This window comes from Wyeomyia smithii, chromosome 1 (genome assembly GCF_029784165.1).
Source record: "Wyeomyia smithii strain HCP4-BCI-WySm-NY-G18 chromosome 1, ASM2978416v1, whole genome shotgun sequence".
Taxonomy (NCBI): domain Eukaryota; kingdom Metazoa; phylum Arthropoda; class Insecta; order Diptera; family Culicidae; genus Wyeomyia; species Wyeomyia smithii.
Window position 1 is genome coordinate 133,276,461 of NC_073694.1, and position 22,510 is coordinate 133,298,970.

A 22,510-nucleotide genomic window follows, 5' to 3' on the forward strand; every position below is an offset into this window, starting at 1 on the left:
TTGAAGCAGCCAACCCCGTGACGCAAAATGTCATCGACCGTGAGGCTTCCTTCGGTAACCACACCGTCGATCTCCACGTCCCTGGCAGGGATGTACACGCGGTACTCTCTCGTGAAGAGCTCGTAGCTAGCAATTGCGTTTGCTTGCTTCAAGCTACTCACGACAACTCGCAGTTTGTTCGGTCTAACCTTTGTAATTTCGGTTACGTCCGAAAACTGTTTTACCAGGTCCTTGCCTATTTGTATAATGTTAAGAGGCTTCTTTATGGGCCTAAAGAAAACTACGAACGGACCTTTCGAAGCATCTGGGTAAGCTTTCACCCGTGTTGCCGGTACCCTTGGTACGGGGCTAGGTAGCGGGGAAGGTAGAGGGGAATTGATGGGGGGGATCTCAATCTCTTCCCCATTTGTTTCCACATCCAGGAATAGTTGCACCTGCATGTCGTCCATTTTGCTGGAGCATTACGCTCTACCGCACACAAACGATAAATATTCGAATGTGGGGGGGGGGGGGGGGTCAAGTAGTTGCTATTAAATTTTAAAAACAATTTTTCAAACCACAATGGATCAAAATAAAAAAAAGGCAGTAATACTAATACTAATAACAATAGTAATAATAATAATAATAATTATAATAATAATAATAGTAATAATAATTATAATAATAACAATAATAATAATACTATTAATAATAATGATAAAAATTCTAAAGTGACTACTTCACCGAACGTCTAAGTCACGACCTCACGGCTGATAGTAGGATTAATCGAGTGTGTCCGCAGAACAAACAATGACTATCCAGCTTCGTGTTGTGACACAGTGGCCGTATCTTACACTCGACCTTGTAGATGCCACTTGTAGTTGACTTCCACTCGCTCGATCGTATGATGGTCCGTGCTGCTAGCGGGGTAACAGCGGTGCGGGAGAATTATTCTTGCTGATATATCAGCTGCGTATTAGATCACTGGCGGGGTAGCCTGCCCCTACCAGTGTGCAGAAGATGTTTCTGCCGATAAACTGCAGGCTATTGTTATCGCGCAGCACAAGAACTGATCGACAAAAAAAAACACCCGTACGATAACTCGTGTATTGTTATTTTGCGAATCAAACGGAGATAAACAATTTGCGTCTAATCAAGACGAAAGCAAAACAACGAATGGGAGAGAGAGAGAGATAAGCGATGAAAAAACCGTCATTTTGGCAATCAGGTTTCCCATGTCAGAGGTGCCAGATCTCTTCTCAAAGCGCTAGTTAACTAACTTTTTCATTCGAATCGTATAACCGGTGGTGACGATGGAAGCCCTGGGGAATGATATAGTGCATCAGAAAAACCATGTAGATGTTAAATTTTATGTTAATGTTTAATTTTTTTTACTTTCACCATAGTTGATCACTATTTTGTTGACCATATATAAAAGGTTTGTGAACCTTCAGTTCAAAATCACTGTGATAAAGCATTCTCAATTCATTGTTTAAAAATAGAACATGAAAAACGTGTGAAAATAAATATATTCTTTATTGAACCTGATTGCAATACCTTTCAATGTGTTACCCTTCTTGTTCGTTTAGATCACAACATTTCTTTCGCATATCTCTCTCTCTGAGTATTGCTGCTGGACCAGTACTAGGGGCCACCAGTTGGCGCTGCGGAGAACTTCCTTCAGCAGCTGAGCGGTTCATATAGTAGTATCGAGAACACAAACTGCCTGCAAGCAATGTACAGTCTTCTACACCGCTAGGGGATAGAAGGCGCCCGGCGGCACGGGGAATTTGCTCCGGCTGCTGAACGGCTTTTGTCGTTGCAGTACCGGTACCGAAAACACAAGTAGCACGCGTTCTGTGCCGCAAGGAGTAACCAGCGCCCGGTGGCGCGAGTATTTACTCCGGGTGCTGAACGTCTATTGTACTATACCGAAAAACACAAGTGACACGTACCGTCTGCTCACCAAACGGTATTGTTTGTTCGAGCGAGCAAAAAAACGCCTCTTAGGCGACATCCATAAATTACCCAATTAAAAAACCGAATTTTCAAACCCTCACTTCCAACACCTACTCCCCCATAAAAATTACGTAACACTGTAGAAGAATTTGCAGTATAAAAATGCTCGGTTTTGGATAGTCTCTCCAGAGATATTTTGTTGCGTAACGCTCCCCCCTCCTCTCTGTAACAAATCATAACGCTCAAGGATACTCCCCCTCTCCCCTATGAACGTTACGTAATTTATGGATGCTGTCTTATTACGCCGTTAAGTCCCACGTCACCATTTCATACAACCCCTATGGCTGTATACCTTGCAGTATTTTCTTTGTGTGGACTCTTCACTTTCATATGTTTTTTTTGTAACCCGTACTTCATATTATTGGCAGTATCACGAACAGACGTATCACGAAATTTATTTTCGTGGATCAAAATAAATGAGTTTCAGTCGCGCGAAATATTGCAGGCTTGGCAACTAAAATACAGAATTGTTGCATGGAACAATCACTTTGCACGTGCCATTCATTACATTCATATCACATTAAACATGGTACAAATCACAAACAAACAAACAAATGTTAAATGGCCTTATTCTACTTAGTTTCGAACCAACGATCAATCGCTTGTCATAGCGGAATATAGACCCCGCGGCTACGGAGCTCTCCTTGCCGCTCCCAGAATATCGCCTTTATTAGCTTTTCTACTGTAAGAACAATAACGATAAGTGTCATAAATATTCGTTAGTTAAAAACAAAATTAATAGTGAAACTAGTGTAATTCCACTCAACCACTCATTTCGATCTGTCGTTTTTTATCTGGCTGCAACTTTCCACACATGCTAAAAAGGTGATCTTGTGCTATTATTTTTTATCACGACTTATTTTTGAACAAAGTTTATGTGAAAATTAATGATTACAAATATTTTTAGAATCAGAACTGTGGACGTCTTCGCCTGTTGAGATAATTTTGTCTTTTACGTCATGGTCCCGGAATATCACTTCCATTTTGAAGTAGAATACTTCTCTCAGGAAGTTCGGCTACATAGGGATGTGAAATGAAAATCTAAAACCGAAAAAAGTGAGAAATATGTCCAATTTCAAATGCTAATAAATCGGTTAGTATTCGATGGATTTCCTTCGTTCTTGCAGCAATAGATTGGAAAATCTTCTAAGATTCTTCCCAAAATAAGATAATTGTAATTTTATTATTCACACTATTGTACTATTGAAAATAGTCAAGCCTTGTCAAAACGAAAAATTCGACCTCTGATTGGTCGTTATATGCTTGCTTCCCAAGCACGGTCGACAGGATCATATACCTTGCAATTGAAAACATGCTATTTGGCCTATATAAGAGCCTGTTTCAGCCGGAGCCGCTCATAATAGTTCTAGACAGCGACAACAGCAGTCGTCCTTCTCAGCAGCAGCACTAGCTCTGTGGTTGGTCACCACGTCTCAGGAGCAGCGCGGTTTTTCTCTTTTCAATTTTGGAAATCAAAATGCCTTTTTGAAGGCAAATAAACAAGTCATTGAAAGTTAATAATTTTTATCAACGCAAGCAAGTATTCTGTGTTGCATCCTAGCAATTTAAATTTGTCGCACCCGTCTAATTTACTGAATGTGAAATAGCTTCCACAGTGCATGTTGTCCGTGTATCTTAATTCCCCCAATATTAGGGCAGCTCAAAGGTTGTAATTAGCAACCGATTTTGAACAGCAAAATGCTTTTTTGAAGGCAAATAAAAAAATAATTGAAGGTTAATAATTTTCTGGCATCAACACAAGCAGACATCCTGTGCGGGATGCAATCAAATTCTGTGGTAGTTGTCTAACTTTCACTTTATTTAGTAAACTCCCCACTGTAGGGGCAGCGCAAACGCTGCGATCAGCATAACCGACATTGAATAATAAACTGCCCTGTTAGTACGCATTCACAAAAGCAGTTAGTTCGACTATGCAGAGCTAATATGAAGTCGATTCAATCAATCAGCATAAACAGAATTTCGTCGTCTCCCAGCTGCCAAGTTGCAACATGATGCAACACGCAACAGCGAGCAAACGAAATCGCTTGATGTTACAAACCGCAATAAGATACGGGTTAAAACCGTTGCGTGTGTGAGAGCACCATCGGTGTTTATTCGCTAGATACACTATCTACTGTCTACTGAACGCAATAATCTGCTTACATGCGACACGGGGACGGGAACATTTTCTTCAACGAAGCTGCGCAACACGACACAAAACATGTTATTTTGTTGCTTCAATGAGAGTGCTATCGGTCCGGCTCGACAAGAAATCATTTTTGTGCATCCGTGCTACGAAACTGAGGAAAAACTTTAGAAACTGAAAAAAGAGGTGGAGCTTATCAAATGATCGCTCTGAGCCGGAATGAAGTCACACATATTTCTCAAGTTATGTCATTCCACCACCTACGAAAAATAATTCATTCCTATTTTCATCCCTATATAAGAGCCTGTTTCAGCCGGAGCCGCTCATAATAGTTCTAGACAGCGACAACAGCAATCGTCCTTCTCAGCAGCAGCACTAGCTCTGTGGTTGGTCACCACGTCTCAGGAGCAGCGCGGTTTTTCTCAGCGTGTGTCGCCAGACAGCCATTATTCCCCCCGTGTTGGGGCAGCATGAAGATTGCCATCAGGAAATCCAATTTTGGAAATCAAAATGCCTTTTTGAAGGCAAATAAACAAGTCATTGAAAGTTAATAATTTTTGTCAACGCAAGCAAGTATTCTGTGTTGCATCCTAGCAATTTAAATTTGTCGCACCCGTCTAATTTACTGAATGTGAAATAGCTTCCACAGTGCATGTTATCCGTGTATCTTAATTCCCCCAATGTTAGGGCAGCTCAAAGGTTGTAATTAGCAACCGATTTTGAACCGCAACATGCTTTTTTCAAGGCAAATAAAAAAATAATTGAAGGTTAATAATTTTCTGGCATCAACACAAGCAGACGTTCTGTGCGGGATGCAATCAAATTTTGTTGTAGTTGTCTAATTTTCACTTTATTTAGTAAACCCCCCCACTGTAGGGGCAGCGCAAAGGCTGCGATAAGCATAACCGACATTGAATAATAAACTGCCCTGTTAGTACGCATTCACAAAAGCAGTTAGTTCGACTATGCAGAGCTAATATGAAGTCGATTCAATCAATCAGCATAAACAGAATTTCGTCGTCTCCCAGCTGCCAAGTTGCAACATGATGCAACACGCAACAGCGAGCAAACGAAATCGCTTGATGTTACAAACCGCAATAAGATACGGGTTAAAACCGTTGCGTGTGTGAGAGCACCATCGGTGTTTATTCGCTGGATACACTATCTACTGTCTACTGAACGCAATAATCTGCTTACATGCGACATTGGGACGGGAACATTTTCTTCAACCAAGCTACACAACACGACACAAAACATGTTAAGGGGATTCATGTCGAGCTCGTAAACAAATACCCAGCCATAAAAATACTCACCTCCATTGACGAGTAATGGAAGATGCGCAGTTTACGGCTCGGTATTCGTATACGAGCTCGATGTGAAGACCCCTGTTATTTTGTTGCTTCAATGAGAGTGCTATCGGTCCGGCTCGACAAGAAATCATTTTTGTGCATCCGTGCTACGAAACTGAGGAAAAATTTTAGAAACTGAAAAAAGAGGTGGAGCTTATCAAATGATCGCTCTGAACCAGAATGAAGTCACACATATTTTTCAAGTTATACCATTCCACCACGTACGTAAAATAATTCATTCCTATTTTCATCCCTATATAAGAGCCTGTTTTAGTCGAAGCCGCTCATAATAGTTCTGAACAGCGACGACAGCAGTCCTCCCTTAGCAGCAGCGGGAGCAAGCAGTGGGTACCATCGATGGCGGATAGCGGCCACAACTGTGGCATGGCTGCGGATAAGCGTAGCAGTTTCAGCGGATCTTTACCATCGATAGCAGCAGGGCCAGCAGATGCAGGTATAGCGGATACCAATGGCGGCCACAACTGTGGCATGGCTACGGATAGCGTTGCAGTTGCTCAGCAGTTGGGCCAGCGTATAGCGGCCACAACTGTGGCATGGCTATGCATAGCGTAGCTGTTGCAGCGGGTATATCAGCATCGATAGTAGCAGGGTCAGCTGATGCAACGACACTCCCTTCACTAAAATGCTGTTTCAGTGTGGTAGCGGGAAGCATCAGCAGCAGGCTTGCATGAAGTGAATACATCAGCCAGCAACTTTCTCTGAGGCCTCTGCCATAGTAGACGCGAAAAGCGGCGCGAACCGATTCGCTCGGCCGCAGGTTGATGTACAGCTCTACTGATGGCTGTACATTAACCTACAGCCGAGCGAATCGGTTCGCGTCGCTTTTAGCGTCTATTATGGCAGAGGCCTAATGGGAAAGTTGTATCATTTCGTTCATAAGAATATTATTGTCTGTAATATTACAGAGATGCGATTGCGTAAATCCGATTTTGAATTGAACACAGCCAGCCAGTGACAGCCTCAGCGGTAGATGCAGATGCAGCCGGTACTTCCCTGAGGCCGATGTAAAGGTAAATGGGAGCAGCACGGCGAAACAGTTCGGGTTATGCTTAGACGCGCGTCATTTTTCGTTGTTGATATTCCCCACATGAAACGACGCGCTTTCGTATAATAGCGGTGGTATTAGCGGTAGATGCATTTGCCAACACTTCCTCCAGTAAAGCCGTGTATAGTTTTCAATGTGAAAACACCTTTCTCATTGTGTTGACCGTGCGCCTTAGTCCTCACTATCAAGGTAACACAGAGATGTAAGATAAACACTACATCCTATGATAAATTGAACAATTGTCCTTATAAGGACAACAAATGAATTAATGAAGATTTAATTTTGAATTAGAATACTTCTCTCAGGAAGTTCGGCTACATAGGGATGTAAAATGAAAATCTAAAACTGAAAAAAGTGAGAAAAATTTCAAATGCTAATAAATCCGTTAGTTTTCGATGGATTTCCTTCGTTTTTGCAGCAATCGATTAGAAAATCTTCTAAGATTCCTACCAAATGCATGAAATTGCAATTTTATCATTCGAACTATTGTACTATTGATAACTCTTAAGCCTTGTCAAAACAAAATTCGACCTCTGATTGGTCGTTATACCGCGCTTTCCCAAGCACGGTCGGCAGAGTTATGGACCTAGTAAATTGGGAATGCATCATTTGGCCTATATAAGAGCTTCATCAGATAATAAACAAACATTTCATCGGATATTAAATTGAACAACTGAAATTTGAAGAACACAAATGATTATTTGAAGGGTTAATATTTTCTCGTTTTGCGCTTTAATCCAAAGTTAATTATCTTCATCTACATGCATACTCTGACTATTATTACGTGTCTGCGTCGCTTAGTGTTTGGCTACGGTCATGCAGAACGCAAATAACGGCGCGATGCGATTCGGCAAGACGAAATCTGTTGAAATGTATAGCTCTACTTCGCCTTAAAAAGAGCTGTACATTTCACCACGGTAAGGCGAATCGCATCGCGCCGGCATTCGCGTTCTGCATAACCGTAGCCTTTGTTCCGTTCCCGTTTAATGATGTCGTTAAATGTGCATATTACAATTCGGCAGCACTTCAACTTCTCATTTGCACAAAATTTAAAAATATCCAATGAACTTCATTCAAAATATCAGACAAAAGGAAATTACAATACTGCCAATGAACGGACAACGTTTATTTAATAGAAAAAATGACTGACACGCAAGCAGCCAGGTTATCTTTCTTGTAAAAGTATTCTACTTCAACCTTGCGGTCGTGGCTTTGCATACAACCTTCTTGTGATTTTTTTTTATTTCCAGACTGTGCTGTTAGGTATTACATTTATAGAAGTTATGAGAGCCGTACAATCACACATGCAACCGATGAATTTCAATCAATTCAGCTACAGAATGCTTACATATCTCCTTCTGTGAACAATGAGTATAAAGTATCTATAGGACACTACATGGATGATACTAAGAAAGAGCCAATTGTCACATACAGTTGTTATGGGACGTTGATCAGCCAACAATACGTTCTGACAGCTGCAGGTTGTGTAACAGGTTTGAATAAGTACGTGTACACTACTCTGTTATTGTTTATTTAGTTATCAAATCATATTTTATTAAATTTCTCGTGGATGCTACGTTGCGGTTCGGCCAAATTTAGTTGGTGGAAATCCAACTCAAACGGTTACTTATAATTAATTCAGATTAAAAAAATATAAGATAATTTGCATAATTCCACTAAATCATTGAAGAAAAATTGAACATATCTGTACACACAAATCAAATGGATTTCCCAGGTTGATACTCACAATCTACTTACAAATAACAAAAATACGTGTGCGTATTAGGTAGAGGGAATAGTATCAGTGTTGCAAATGCTACCTAGTTGTTGAAATCTTATCTACATTTAACAAACATTGATTGTAGCTTTCATCATTAAAAGACTTGATAAACTAAAAACTCTGTAACGACAATACCACCTGATTATTCGATCATTTGTAGAAATAACGTAACGTGTAATCAATTATAAAACAAACTTTTACTTCTAGTTATACATTGCTGGTTAGGGCGAATGAACTTGAGTCGTGGGTAAAACCAAACACTTCAAATGTAAACAAATGCATGTATTATGAAGAAGCTTATGTTTCGCAAATATATATTCACCCAAATTATTCAGAAACTCCTCTGAATAATGATGTGGCACTGTTGCAGTTAGATCCAAACGAGTTTCAGTAAGTAATAAAGAATTTTTAAATATTTCAATTCAATCATTTTTATTGTACAACAGATTTGGAAAAAAATTCAAACCGGCGTGTTTGTGGACTCACGAGCTTATACCAATTGAAGAATTCCAAAGCAACGGTCATGGACTTAAGAAAACTGTTAGTATTGAGTACTCCATCGAAGCACTACTTGCGGATGAAGAGAAATCTGAACTGTACTTGATATCTAAAATATTGGACGAATGTCCGCTGAACTTGACTGATAATCAATTGTGTGTTGGAGATTCAATTACTGTAGTACCAGGAACATGTAAGGTATAATTTTAAGATTGATATGCAAGAGGGTACCTCATTATATTAGAACGCTGTAGGACAGGGGTAAACAATCATTTGTATTGGATGATTTTTTGCACATCCGCCCGAACCCTTTTAGAAATTGTTTCAAAAAAAAATTTACGATTCGCGCCATGTTTTCCAGCAGGAATACTGTCATTTAATGAAATATACTTTAAAGGGCTTTTCCATTGCAGAATAATATTGGTTCGGCAATGTCAAGAGAAGTATGGGTATTTGACAAAGTGTACCTCCACTATATTTTTGCTATCAACAATAAAGGAGAAAATTGTGGATTCAACACTCCAGCGATATTTACGAAAGTCTCCCCATATATTCAGTGGATTGAAAGTATAGTTTTTGGAGATAACCGTAAGATATTTTTGAAAAAAATTTCAATATTTATATTAATATATATGCATGAATCATATTATTTCCAGTACAATATGTAGATACGAACAAATATCATGGTGACGCATGTTATACTCCAAATGGGAGTATTGGAGTTTGTTTAACAATTGATGAATGTCCGCAAATAGTGAGTCAATTAAAGGATGCAAATCTTACCAATTCCAATGAAATTTTGTGTGGTTTTGAAAAAGATGTTTCACTTGTTTGTTGCCAAACTATAGGCCACAATGTAAATCTTGCGGAAAAAGATCATTCGAGAGAAGTTATGACAGAAATAGTAAACTGTCCGAACCTTTATCAAGAGTTCAGAAGAACAAAATCGCAATACGAGTTAAGACAAAGGCGAGCTACGTTCGTGGTAAGTAATAGAGATAGTTCATAAAATTAGGTTCATTAAGGCAGACAATGTGTGCAGCAGGGGAAGCGAAAAATAATATAGCGATTACTTTGGCAAGACACTTTATATCCACAAGACTTTATGGATTTGATCACCGACGCTCGGTCAGTGACATTTTTCAGGCCGGATTTGTATGATCGAAAAATTTCTGCTACAAGTAGGACTTCGGAGGATAGCGAAAAATATTTGATCGCGTAGATGTTCATCTTCCGTTTTCGTGTCATCGATCTTTCAGAATCTTGCAGTTCTTTGAGTTCGGTTTTGAGGATTTCGAAACAAGCTTGCATTTTGAACGTTTTCAGTTCAGTGCCTTCTGAGAACATTTTTCTGGCCTCTTGAGGTCTCCACTAGTCCCACTACAATTAAGGCGATTAACAAATAGCCAAAGTATTTGGCTTCCTGGTGGCTGATGATAGCAAACCAAGTAGGCTAACCCACGGTTACGGTCTTCCAGAATTCTCCCTTTTGCTGGTCGGTTTCCTTGAAGCCAAGAACGACAAACTTGTTCATTTTCTTCTTGGGAAAAGTCAAAAAAATGAGTTGTGAATTGACATGAAAAATCTTTTTCAATTTACATCTAGTATAAAACAAAGTTTACACCACCGGTGCAGCAGTGAATTTGAGTTTGTTCTGAAAAATAGAACAAAACAACGATTTAGACCACCGCTGAAGATGCCCTTATAATTATTCAATTCCCACATTTAGTACAACACATTAACATACGCTTTTTTCCGTTTATTCGTACAATGCATAGCCTCCCAAAATTTACGTCTGAAATTTTTCAATTTACACAGATTGGTTTTACCACAGATAACAGATATCCAAGCTAACTTTGCTTCATGTGTAAAAAGACGCAACGGTTTTTTAGCATGTCGCAATACGCAGTATGGTGGCGCTAAGAACACTTAGTGGTCAATAATTCGATAAAATCGATAGTTTTCCAGCTTTTATCGATATTATCGCAATGAGAATGGTTGCCGTTTTTAAATGTAGAAATTTTGAGCAGTCGTAATGTGTGCATTATCGACTTCTTCATTCAATCCCTCTATATATTTGCGATAAATTTGTTTGTTTTAGTGTTGGTTTGAAAAAATAAATACATAAACCTCACAAAATCTATGTTATATCGTTGCATAAACAGCGACTGTATAATCTGTAAGAATTTTCATGCGTCTGGCAGCTTTGACCGTAAACCAGCGCTGCCATCACTAAAGTGGTTAAAGTCGCAAGTTGCAGGAAGATGTCGTTAGCATTCCAAACGAGTAAGAATTTGAAATTTTACACACGATTTCTGGAGTTTTTTGTTCTAGCTTGGATGTCTGTTATCTGTGGTTTTACTCACTTGTATAAATCTCAGGGGAAAGGCATTTCTTAGGAGTAGTACTACTGTTCTCTACTACTCTACTACTACTACAATTTACACGCAAAAGTTTACTACAACAACAACATCATGTTTACCAATAATAGTATTTTTCCAATGTGGCGGGGAAATTTGCCAACAGACAGCTGAGAAGAGAACTGAGGATGTGGGTATGGAACTAAAAATTTTACGATGAAACTATTCATGGTTAGAGAACAGATTGATCTTTAATATGCAATACAGTTTGTCTCAATTGCGTATATAGTTGTTGAGTAATAAGTGTCCGAAGTTCATTTTTTGAGGTAAAAAAAACAAATTTCTCTCCACCGGGATTGGGTTAAGTTATTGGTCATTATTTTTCAATATTATTTTAAATCTGATCAACTGTTTTAATTTTAGATATTTTAGAATATCGACAAGTACACAAAAGTGGTTGTGAAGGGATAAAGATTGTTATGTTGTTGTCATAGTTACATCTTGATCCTCAACTCGATATTTCGAAAAATAATTTATTTATTCTAGATTAAATACCTACTTTTAATAGCCCGAAATGCATTTGAAAGTGGCTAGCCACTACGGGCCAACTAGTTTTTATAAGAAAAATGCATTTTTTTCGTCATATTACCTCTTTGCCATATATTGTGACCATGCGTTTTGAAGTACTCTTAGTGTAGAATAATACTACAAATTTTTAGAAAAATCCATCAAGTCTAGCAGGAGTTATTGCACTTTTTAGTATTTAGACGTTTTCTGGACATATCATTTACAAAGTCGTAGACAAACAAACACTGAAAATTTCAGCCCAATCGGTGAACATCAAAACAACATGCGGTTGCGCCTCTCGCGAACTGCCTTTAAAAGAAGATGAAACTTATTAACATTGTTAAGTTGCGAATACGTTGTACTGAAAACATTGTGTGTTGATTTTGTAACTAATTGATAAGTTTTCGTTGAAGAAACCTCTTATAAAAACTGATGTCAAGTTTTCAAAGTAAATAACGGTTCTAAATATATACATTATTTGGGGACCCCACACAAGACTGGGCCCGGACCCCAACAATCGTAAATTCGGCTCAGCGTAGGTATGTAGTGCGCGGAGTGCTACCTCCGCCATCGTGGTGACGGATAGGATAGCATCCAGTGTGGACGTACCTTTCCGGAAACCAACCTGGTTACTTGCCAAACCGTTTACACCCTCCGTGTACTCCACCAGTCTGTTGTGGATAATCCTCCCAAGCGCCTTACTACTTCGAATGTTTGAAGGCACAAGACTCGAGAATAGTTGATGCTTCACCTGTGAAAACGTTATTTGGTGTTTGCTGTGGTGTAGGTTTTCACAGGGAACGCATTAACTATTTCTGATTCTTGTACTTCTTCTACTTGTAAAATTCGAAGTGGTGGGTCATTTGTGGCTTCAAAACCATTTCACCTTACAAAAAATTATCAAATCTGCTTCAAGCTATTTTATTGTATTACGCTTTTTGTGCAATGTTTGAGCGAAAACAGATTAAAACTTGTGCGAATTGAAAAAAAAAAACAATATAATTACCATGCCTGGAACTTTTGCGTGCTTAGAAGATTTTTGGTTGTTGAATGTCGTTTGAAATTAAATTAGGTTTTCTTCATACTCAATTATGTATTTTGAAATTTTAACGAATAAAAGAGTAGTCATATTTTGCGCATATTGTATATTTACAAATTGTTTTTATTTTAGGCAACATTGCAAGGCACCTCCGAAAACGAAACGTGTAACGCGGTTTTAATTGCGAAAGATTTCCTAATCACATCGGCTAGTTGTGTCATCAGGTAATATACTTAAATTGTGTATAATTAGCGTAGCATAAATTGAGTTTTGAAATTAAATTTTTTACATATGAGCCGTTGCGGAACAGAGTGGTCTAAAGACCTATTTTTTCGAAAATGAGTTTTTCGCACAAACCGCATATACTCAAGAAGCTGAAGTTAAGAAATTAAGAAAATTTCGAAAAATCGTACTTCAAAGCTGATTTATACCGTGTTGAAATTTCGTCAGAAACAGAATGACTGTTCTGTTTCGGAACAGAGTGGTCTATGTACATAAATTGGTGTAATACTATCATGTAACATGTAACATGTAGCATATTACATGTGATAAGTAACATGTCACTCGTTTTGTTACACGTAATGTAACACGAAAAATGTAACATGTGAAATATTATGTAATATGTAACATGTTGTGTTACATGTAATGTTACACGTGACATCTTACATGTGACATGCTATATGTATCATATAACATGTGACACTAGTCATTTTATACGAGTTACCGTCGTTTTCATTGTCAATCACCTGGTTTGTGTACATAGACCACTCTGTTCCGAAACGATTCTAGGATTCCAGTGAATTCATATATGAAGTCAGAGTGGTCTATGTACATTGGTGAGATAAAATCACTTATTTCGCAAAGAAACTGTTAATTTTATGTATTACCCTGTTAAACCATTTCATAACTTTTATATTAGAACATTTTGTTTGAAAGAATCCATTGAACCGAATTTTATTCATAGATTTTTCGAAAATTGCTTCTCCTGAAAAATTTGCTCGATGGCACATAAACCACTCTGTTCCGCAACGGCTCATATCTAGGCAAAATATTTATTGCCTACGTTACATATTAGTTCAATATTTGGTATTTTCGTGCAACGTAAGAACTAACATCACTCATACGATGCGACGCGGAACAAAACACAACACTTATCGTTCTTACTACATCAAACATTTTAAAATTTTTACCTTCAAACTCGACCGGTTTGACCGGTTCTTCGGGGCCTCACTATGACACATTTTCATACAAGCAAGCGAACAAAAATATTTTTATCATTTTTTCAATACTTTTGGTAATTTTTCTACTTGTTACGATCAAAACAAGATCATTTATAACTGTATCACGGTCAAATTTGGATAGCGGCGTGTATTTTTTGTATGAAAAGCGGTAACTATAAAATTCTTCAATTTTTTTCCGAGCTATTGACAGAATCTACATACTTTAACATTACACTCTTATTTCACTTCACTTTTAATTCTATCCCAAAGTGATGAAATTAAAAAGTGAAGTGAAATAAAAGTGTAATGTAAAAGCGGAAATTATACATGAACTTATTCGGAATTAATCCCCTCCCCTCCTCTCAGTGGCTGCCCTCCCATTTCTCGTACGCTTTTGAGTACATCTAATATGTAAGAAACATGTATGTATGTCAAGTTTGGTGAATATCGGTCAAGGCGTTTCGGAGATATGGTAGAAGATGTATATACATCAAAGATGGGTCTCCAGCCCAAAAATAGACTCGTTTTTCTCAGTTCCCTAGCAGGGCGCCCAGTCTTAAAATAGGGTCACAATGTTTTTGATTTTATGTATTTCTTAAAGGGACCAAAAATTTTCAATGCATTCCAAATCGGTTTTTCGCAGCTGATCGCAGGAAAATTCTTCAGAAAATTAACAAGGACCCAGCTTGGGAGCTCCTGGGGGTAAAAAGATGCCGTCCAACAAAGTTGAAAATAATGTTTTTTCTCCATTTTCTATTTTTTCTTATGTTTTATCTTCTTATTTTCACCTACATGCTTGTCTTTTCTCCTCAGTAAACCTCTAGAGTGCAGGAGAACATCCTGCACTGCGGAGACAACTGCCGTCACACTAAAGAGCAAATCAATACGCTCATGCTAGAAGAGAGCGACAAACGATTTTTTCTGTTGAGCTACCTGAACGCACTGCGGTAAAATCTGAAATCTCTCTTGCGAGACAATGAACTATGGTGTACTTTCTCACACGTGTGGACTTCACGCTTAATAATTACACTGCAGAGCTATCTGCGGTGCGTTTCACAGTTGGTTTCTTGAGCATGGCAGAAGAGGAAAAGAGATTGGGAGAAAAAAATAGACTGCGTTGCTCCTGCCGCTCGTGCCGGTCGAATTTACTCTGGTGGAATTCGTTCGTAGCTACACGAGGACTACATTTTTCCTGGTAGGTTTTTTTTCACCTTCCGGACTACTCGCCAGTGGACACTGTTGTGCACTTCTGCGTTTTCTCTGTAGAGTGATTCACCCCTATTATTTCTATCAGATGTGGGGTGAGCTGGAAGTGTGTTTGTCTCTCTGTAAGCAGGTTGAGACACTTTGGAGTGAGAAAGAAGCAGTGTGGTGAAAGCATTTGCTACACGCAGGCACATACTGGAAGGGAAGTGCGCGGTGAATTTTTTCTCCTCTCTTTACACATACTGAGGAGAATGACAAGCATGTCCACCTATAAAGCACCTATAAACCACACATTTTTTCTAAAAGCCCAATCAATAACGTTTATGAGAATATAATACACTTAATAGTTACAACAGAATGATCAAAACATTTTTTTTTTGATTATGTATATATTTTAAACGCTTGGTCACAGGTGATCGCAGCTAGACTCTTTTGAAATTTTTAGTAAACACATGAAACTTGAAAAAAAGGAGCTCTTTGGAGTAAAGAGATGCCGACCAACAAAGTTTAAAATTATTTTTTTTCTCATTTTCTTCTTTTTGTTATACTCATCTTTTTCCACCCACTAAGTCACAAAACCGTGTGGTTTTTCTGAAAGCCTGATCAATAATGTGTATGAGAATAAAAAACACTCAATAGTAAATCCACTGACAAACAGACGTGCCTCTTCGAACAATAATCCTGTAAAATCTTCGTCCTTATTCGAAACGTTACACTCATGCGTCACCATGTGAGCTTATTGCCTACTAAGGCTGATACAAATTTCGATTTCTTTTTATGTCCAAGGGTATCAAAGTTAGCAGAGGGGGTGGCAAAAAATAAATAACACCGAGACGAAAAAAAAATCTTTGATCAAAGTTTGTGTGCAAGTTATGACATTTGTAACTTGCACTCAAATAAATGTTGAAAAATAACACTTTATTATTATTATTATTATTATTATTATTATTTATTTCGCTTGCCTTTCGACGACACTCTCGCTGTCACCTGACTTATTTGTTGCTAAATTAAGCATTTATGCTGTCGGAAAACCAATGAAATGAACAAAACGGTTCGAGCTTTTTTTCTTCCCCTTCCAATATTCAAGAATTTTTAAGGGGGGGGGGGGGGGGGGGTGACGTAAAATGAAAATATAATTTGTAACGGCCTAACTTGTTTTCGTGAAACGGTTTTTGTCTTTGCTAATGGGTGTGCACGCTTGCTTAAATCAACACAAGCGGCATTATTGATGGTTTTTGTCTTTGATAATAATTGTGCACGCTTGCATATAGCGACACTAGCGGCATTATTGCCCACTTAGCAAAATATCAAAATTATCGTTGTTTTTCAGGTCGATGAAATCGTCATCTAGTGGCACGTCTGTTTGTCTGTGGTAAATCTGTTATCATAATAAAAAAACATTTTTTTTCTGACTGTATATTTCCTATGAAAACCAAAAATTTTCAAGATGGTTTTAAACACATGGTCGCAGATGGTCGCAGCTAAACTCTTCTGAATTTGAAAGTAGACACCTGGAACTTGAAAAAAACAAGGACTCAGCCTGGGAGTAAAAAGATGCTGATTTTTCTCCTTTTCTTGTTTTTGTTACGCTTTATCTTCTTTTTTTCACCCATGAAACCACATAACCACACGTTTTTCGGAAAGCCCAATCAATAACCTGTATAAAAATATGATGCACTCAATAGCTATTTCGTTTTCATGTTCATAACATTTTTTAAGGTTTTACCTTTTCTCGAAAAAAGTGGATATTTTACCGTTCTTTATCTTTATATTTCGATATCTCAGGTATAAAACTTGCTACAGTCCTGAAATTTTGAACTTTTCTTAGTTGAAGTGTATAAATTCTATAAAAAATATAGAGAAATAGATCGGCGACAGTCACTTTTCCGATTTTTGTGCGCCTGAAATCCTATAGTGCGCCTTACCCATGTGGTCTTTTCGTTTCGCTAAAAAGGTATTTTTTCCCCGTGTACAAAAAGTATTTTTATTAAAAAAGTCGGATTATTCTACATTTTAGTGAGAAGAAATCTGTTTAGAGTTATTCACGCAAAAAAATCAAATAAATTTTGGATTGGTCGTAAAAATTTCGTTTTTATTACCTTATCGCTGACAAATCGCAAACTCTCCTTAAAGTTATAAATTATCAAGTAGTGTCAAAAAAATATTGATTGGAGAAAAAAAAAACGCAAAAACTTCAAGTCTTTATCACTATGGTCTAACAAATTATAAGTAAGAAAAAATGATGTTCATTAACCCTCCCACCTTACTGCATGGTCTTTTGACAAGCCCCCTCCTTCTTGTGTCAGTTTGAAGTGCACTTAGGCGCACTTGAAGAAGGACTACGTTTAATTCAAATTTCTTTCGCATCTCATCAAACTTTTGGTTTTGTCTACTGACATGATGGTAGGAATCATTTGATACTAACAGCAATAATTAACATAAATATAGTCCTTTGAGTTTGTACAAACTCACAGAGTATTGTTAAAAAACTACCGTATGAAAATGCCGCAGAATTCGTTCATATGAACAAAATTGTTTGGTGGCAATAACCTCACTTCAAGTCTACAAAAAACTTTTCATTGAAGTGTCTCGAACAAGTAATCCAATGCATATTTTTGTTCATGCAAAGTAAACAACTATAAGTGGTCACAAATATATACATTCTAATTCAAATATATAAATTCTAATCAAGCTCGTAATTTCAGATTGACTAAAAATATTGAAATAATGGTTCGAATGGGCAATAACACACTCCAGGACAGCAGGGTTAGAAGTACATTTCTACATCCAAAGTTCAACGCCCACACTCGCTACAACAATATAGCCATAGTCAAATTAACGACACCGTTTAAGATGGATAATGAAGTTACTCCAGCGTGTTTGTGGCAAAGTCATACCCACGTACCGTTTGTATTGCAGGTGACGCGTTCCAAAGATGCACCTTTCAATTATCCGGTATTTCCACTTTATCAAAAAACATGTGAAAAGGTGTATATGGCAAATCTTACCAATTCAGAGTTATGTGTCTTAGTGGATTCACATGTCGTTTCTGCGTCGATGTCATTGGAATGCGAGGATAGAGGCGCGGGCGTTTACAGCTATTGGACTAATGCTGAACACGACGTGGTTCAAGTGCCTTACTTAGTAGGGGTGTATAATCAGGATACAGGATGTGATGAAAATGATGTTAGAATATTTACAAGAATTAGTTCCCATATCAATTGGATTAAAAATATTGTATTCAATAATGTTTAGTAAAATGATTACCACTACATTGATAAAACAAACACAAAGATGGACATCAAAAATAGCAATGAATGCTAACACTTATTAACGAAGCAATGCCTGGATCCGAAGGATCAGAAGTTGTAGTACTTAGAACAAATTCATTTTCTATCAACCAGTCACCAATGATATCAGTGTATTTATCAGACCAGGCTATAGTCTGAGATGCCTTGCTTAATGCTGTAGATGCTGCTGATTTGAGGGAATCGGAGAAGTCGTTTCCATATTTTGCTGAATATCTTGGAACTATAAAAATAAATCATGCGTTATTATTATACCCCGAAACAAAACATGAAACTTCAATCACCAGTTCGAAAGTTTGATGGTTATTAATTCGATTTCCGATTTCTGCAAAAATTCCTGTGAGTGATGAGTACTTATAGGCGATATCAGGGTAGTTTTTCAAAATAAAATTTAAGCTTTCGAATAATCCCTCGTAACTACCTTTGATGATGGCAGTAAGGATTTCAGTTCTTTCAATTCCGGTTAGTTGGAATCCAGGTATATTATTGATTGTGAGACTCAGATGAAAACTGATCATTGTAGTATTTCTTGAACATCCCAAGCCTGCGATAAATTGAGTTATCAACCCACTTTCACTTTCTTGTATTGGTAGATAACGGTCAAATAAAGCAGTCAGTGCCTCAGATCCCAACGCCATATCATACTTATTCAAAGCACAAAAGGCTGCTGCTTGTTCCTCTTCTGGAATTACGTATGAGTCATCATCCAACATTTGTTGAACCAGAGTTTGAGCATCCTTAACACAATTATCTACTCCAAAGTAGCACGCCAAATACGCAGTGTTACCGTGATGTAGTCGAACAATGTGATTACTACGGTCGATAAGACGAACATTGCTGTAAATGTTTACGGTCAGGCTTCTCATAAAATCTTCAAATCGGGAATAGTTATCATTGCCTAGAAGCATCATATTCAGATGTATAAGAGCATTATATGCTGTGCTCCATATAATGTACTCTGTTTCTCGTTCAAGGTACAGAAGAAGTGATAATGCAATATCATAGCTTATTTCTCCGGCTTTGGCAAGGTTACAAACGTCATCTACGAGTTGAGCTCGATTTATAACAGGGATGGATTCCATTCGATCGGATTTTAATATGGCAGTTAGAGCTGCCCAATTTTCACTATCGTAGTTTACTCTGAAATAACTAGCTTGTAGTTTATTTAGTAGAATCCATTCGATCGCACTTGGAAATTCTTTCATTATCTGCGTGTTGGTTGGTGTCAGCCAATCATCGGGAGTAGTGTTGTTGTAATCTGCTACAATGGATGTTGCGTAGTTAATAGGAATATAGTATTTTGTATCTTCTGGGGCCGTTTCTCCTTCTACTGGCATCCAGAAACGTTTCTGGGAGATAGTTACTGAATTCCCATTTTTTGTTACTAGTACTAGTGGATACCCAGTGCTACTTGCCCAGCTGCTGAATATTTCAGAAATGGAACTAGGAAGATCCGCTTCATTGAATTCTTCAATGCTATTGTAGAGATAATCTGGGTTCGTAGTCTGATAGCTGCGCTGCGTTATACAATTTTCAAGCGCCGCTCTGAATGCCTCGAATCCAATTACATTTTCAATCATTCTAATGACTGATGCACTTTTAGCATAAACAACGTAGTCAAATAAACTATTCAGTTCCTCTGGGTTGGTTGCATAATAGTTCATCGGTCTGTTGTCATTTTTATCATCCTGTGAGAGTGCTGAGTGTACGTTATTTACTATGAACTGTTCCCATAATTGCCAATCGCTCTCGATTTGTGCTGTCACATAATATTCAAAATAACGGGCTATACCTTCACTCAACCATAAATAGGTCCACCATTCGGGAGTTACTTCGTTTCCAAACCAAGAATGGACAAATTCATGAGTTATCAAATTTGCAATAGTTTGTTGTGTTCTTGCCGGTGTATTATGTTCATCGTAGATCAAATAAGTTGCACGAAATGTTATGAGTCCCCAATTTTCAATAGCACCCCTATTGAAATCAGGTATAGGGACAAGGTCAACCTTGGGCAGCTGAAATTTTCTACCAAAAAGCGATTCCAAGCTCTCCATTGATTTTACAGCGAAGTTCTTCGCATAAGTTGTATGCTGAACTTCAGTTTCCTGAAAGTGATTTCAAAGTGGTGACGTAAGATATTGAGTTCAGCCAAGTCATACAAAATATTGGGTAGAAGAAGAGACCTGCTATCAAGAGAGATACAGAATAAACTAAACTATGGCACAGATTGTGAAAAAAAACAGCCAACTTAGTATCTTTAATTTATTGGCTAGGTTTACTCACCGGTGCATATACTTTGATTATATCATTTTCACTGGACAACGTTTTATAGTCAGACACAACAAATGCCAGCAGGTAAGATGACATCAACGGCGATTTTTCAAATTTTGTGGTGATAAAATTTCCATCTTCATCCACTTCGCTATAAATTGTGAGGATTTTAATAATATAATTCAATAATTTTTCATTTTATTTTGGTACCATTTACTTACATTTCTTGTACCGGCATATTAGACAGAGTATGAAAATTAGACGAATGTCGAATTGAAACGTTGAAATATGCCTTGTAAGATGGTTCATCGTAACAGGGAAAAACAGTACGTGCGTAAGTTGCTTGAAAGTGTGTTGCAACAAGATATCTGAAAAAAAAAAAAGTAGCCTAGTATACCCTACACAAATTTATTAGCAATATGTTGCAAATATCTCTAAGTTTTTTACACAATTGAAAAACATATTTGAACTATGGAATTTGCAACGGATATTTTTAGACGAATTCAAACAGCAAGAGCATGTTAGATAAACATAAAATTGTCATTCTGAATATCTCTGAGTGACTGGAAAAAACCCTAACAGAAAATGGCCAACAAACACCCAATGTGTATTAGGATGTAAACCTTTTCGTTTTGACATTTTTCAATGGATTATTTTTTCAACAGTTCCGGAGTTATCTAATTATTTATGAAGCTGATGCTATTTATACACAAACCTGCTTGAATTTTCAATTGTTAAGCTACTTCTATACAGCCCTTTTAGATTAGTTCCAATATTGTTGGAATACTCAATATGCACTTTGTAGACACTATTTCGTTCAAGATTTTCTCCAAAAGCCAAATACAGCATCTTATACTTATCCAGTATTATAAGATTACTTAAAGGTAGTGTCTCTCCATTTGGTTTTGTTATCCGTATGCTTCCTTCATCAATCACTAATCCAGCACTGTTCAGATAAAAATAATCAAGCGTATCCAAATATCGCATTTCAACGTCGATCGAACCGGTGTAAGAGTAAAAATTTGAATCACTTAGATCCAGAAACAAATTATATGCTAATGGCTCTGACAATTGTTGAAGCCGATAGTCTTCATCTGGGACATCATCAGTTATTGCAAAACTGTTGACTAAAACAGGATTGATGGCTGGAGAAATAGTCTGTACTATTGTAAAAAGTAACGATGCTTGTATTCCAAAAAAGTTTAACATTTTACTTGTGGTACACTGGTGAGCGCAAACTGATTATTGAATTATTATAAGAGAACGTTAACTTGTAACGCGAAAAATTCGTTACAATCTAGTATGGAGTAATCAATGTATATATCAAAAATATTGTTGAGCTTGCGAAGAGTGCATTCAATCAATAAGTATCTTATCAACTAAATAGAGGGTTTTGAGCCATAATTTCAGAATCTTTAAGATAACAATATATTACATGTCACTTACGATTGCAGAGAACGTAAAAGCTGGTATTTGTAACTTCGTCACGAGGGAAGATTGATCGATGTTGGTTGGATGGTTTGTCCGACGAGTTATTGTTGTAACAGAGAGAAAGTGTCGAAAATGGAAACCAAATGGACTTGTACTATTTTAAATGAAATACTTGATACGTTCTAGTACTAACTATGCAATATTGGGAAAAACTTCGAGCTTCCTATAATAACCATCAACTGCAGACTTAGTCAGACTTATATTCAATATC

The 22,510-nt window shown here is 37.5% G+C and overlaps 2 protein-coding genes across 5 annotated transcripts in view; one reads left to right on the plus strand and one right to left on the minus strand.

Annotated features, from left to right (window-relative positions):
• The window catches only part of LOC129717802 (uncharacterized), a 33,969-nt gene extending 14,524 nt beyond the window's left edge, over positions 1–19,445 (plus strand). The window contains exons 6-12 of one of the 2 annotated variants that reach the window (XM_055667983.1): positions 7,810–8,062; positions 8,547–8,729; positions 8,786–9,035; positions 9,251–9,425; positions 9,494–9,822; positions 12,936–13,027; positions 17,935–19,445. In XM_055667983.1, the coding sequence (XP_055523958.1) occupies positions 7,810–8,062; positions 8,547–8,729; positions 8,786–9,035; positions 9,251–9,425; positions 9,494–9,822; positions 12,936–13,027; positions 17,935–18,484 (1,832 nt within the window). In that variant the 3' untranslated portion in view covers positions 18,485–19,445. The remainder of the gene's footprint in view (positions 1–7,809; positions 8,063–8,546; positions 8,730–8,785; positions 9,036–9,250; positions 9,426–9,493; positions 9,823–12,935; positions 13,028–17,934) is intronic. The other variant, XM_055667984.1, reaches the window with a different exon arrangement.
• Positions 18,382–22,510, minus strand: part of LOC129717801 (aminopeptidase N-like) — a 44,369-nt gene continuing 40,240 nt past the window's right edge. For 2 of the 3 annotated variants that reach the window (XM_055667981.1, XM_055667982.1), the window contains 4 exons: positions 21,030–21,176; positions 20,821–20,959; positions 18,822–20,642; positions 18,382–18,760 (listed from right to left, as the gene is read on the minus strand). In XM_055667981.1, coding sequence (XP_055523956.1) covers positions 18,689–18,760; positions 18,822–20,642; positions 20,821–20,959; positions 21,030–21,046 — 2,049 coding nt within the window. In that variant the 5' untranslated portion in view covers positions 21,047–21,176 and the 3' untranslated portion in view covers positions 18,382–18,688. Of the gene's footprint in view, positions 18,761–18,821; positions 20,643–20,820; positions 20,960–21,029; positions 21,177–21,523; positions 22,157–22,510 lie in introns of those variants that run through there. The other variant, XM_055667980.1, reaches the window with a different exon arrangement.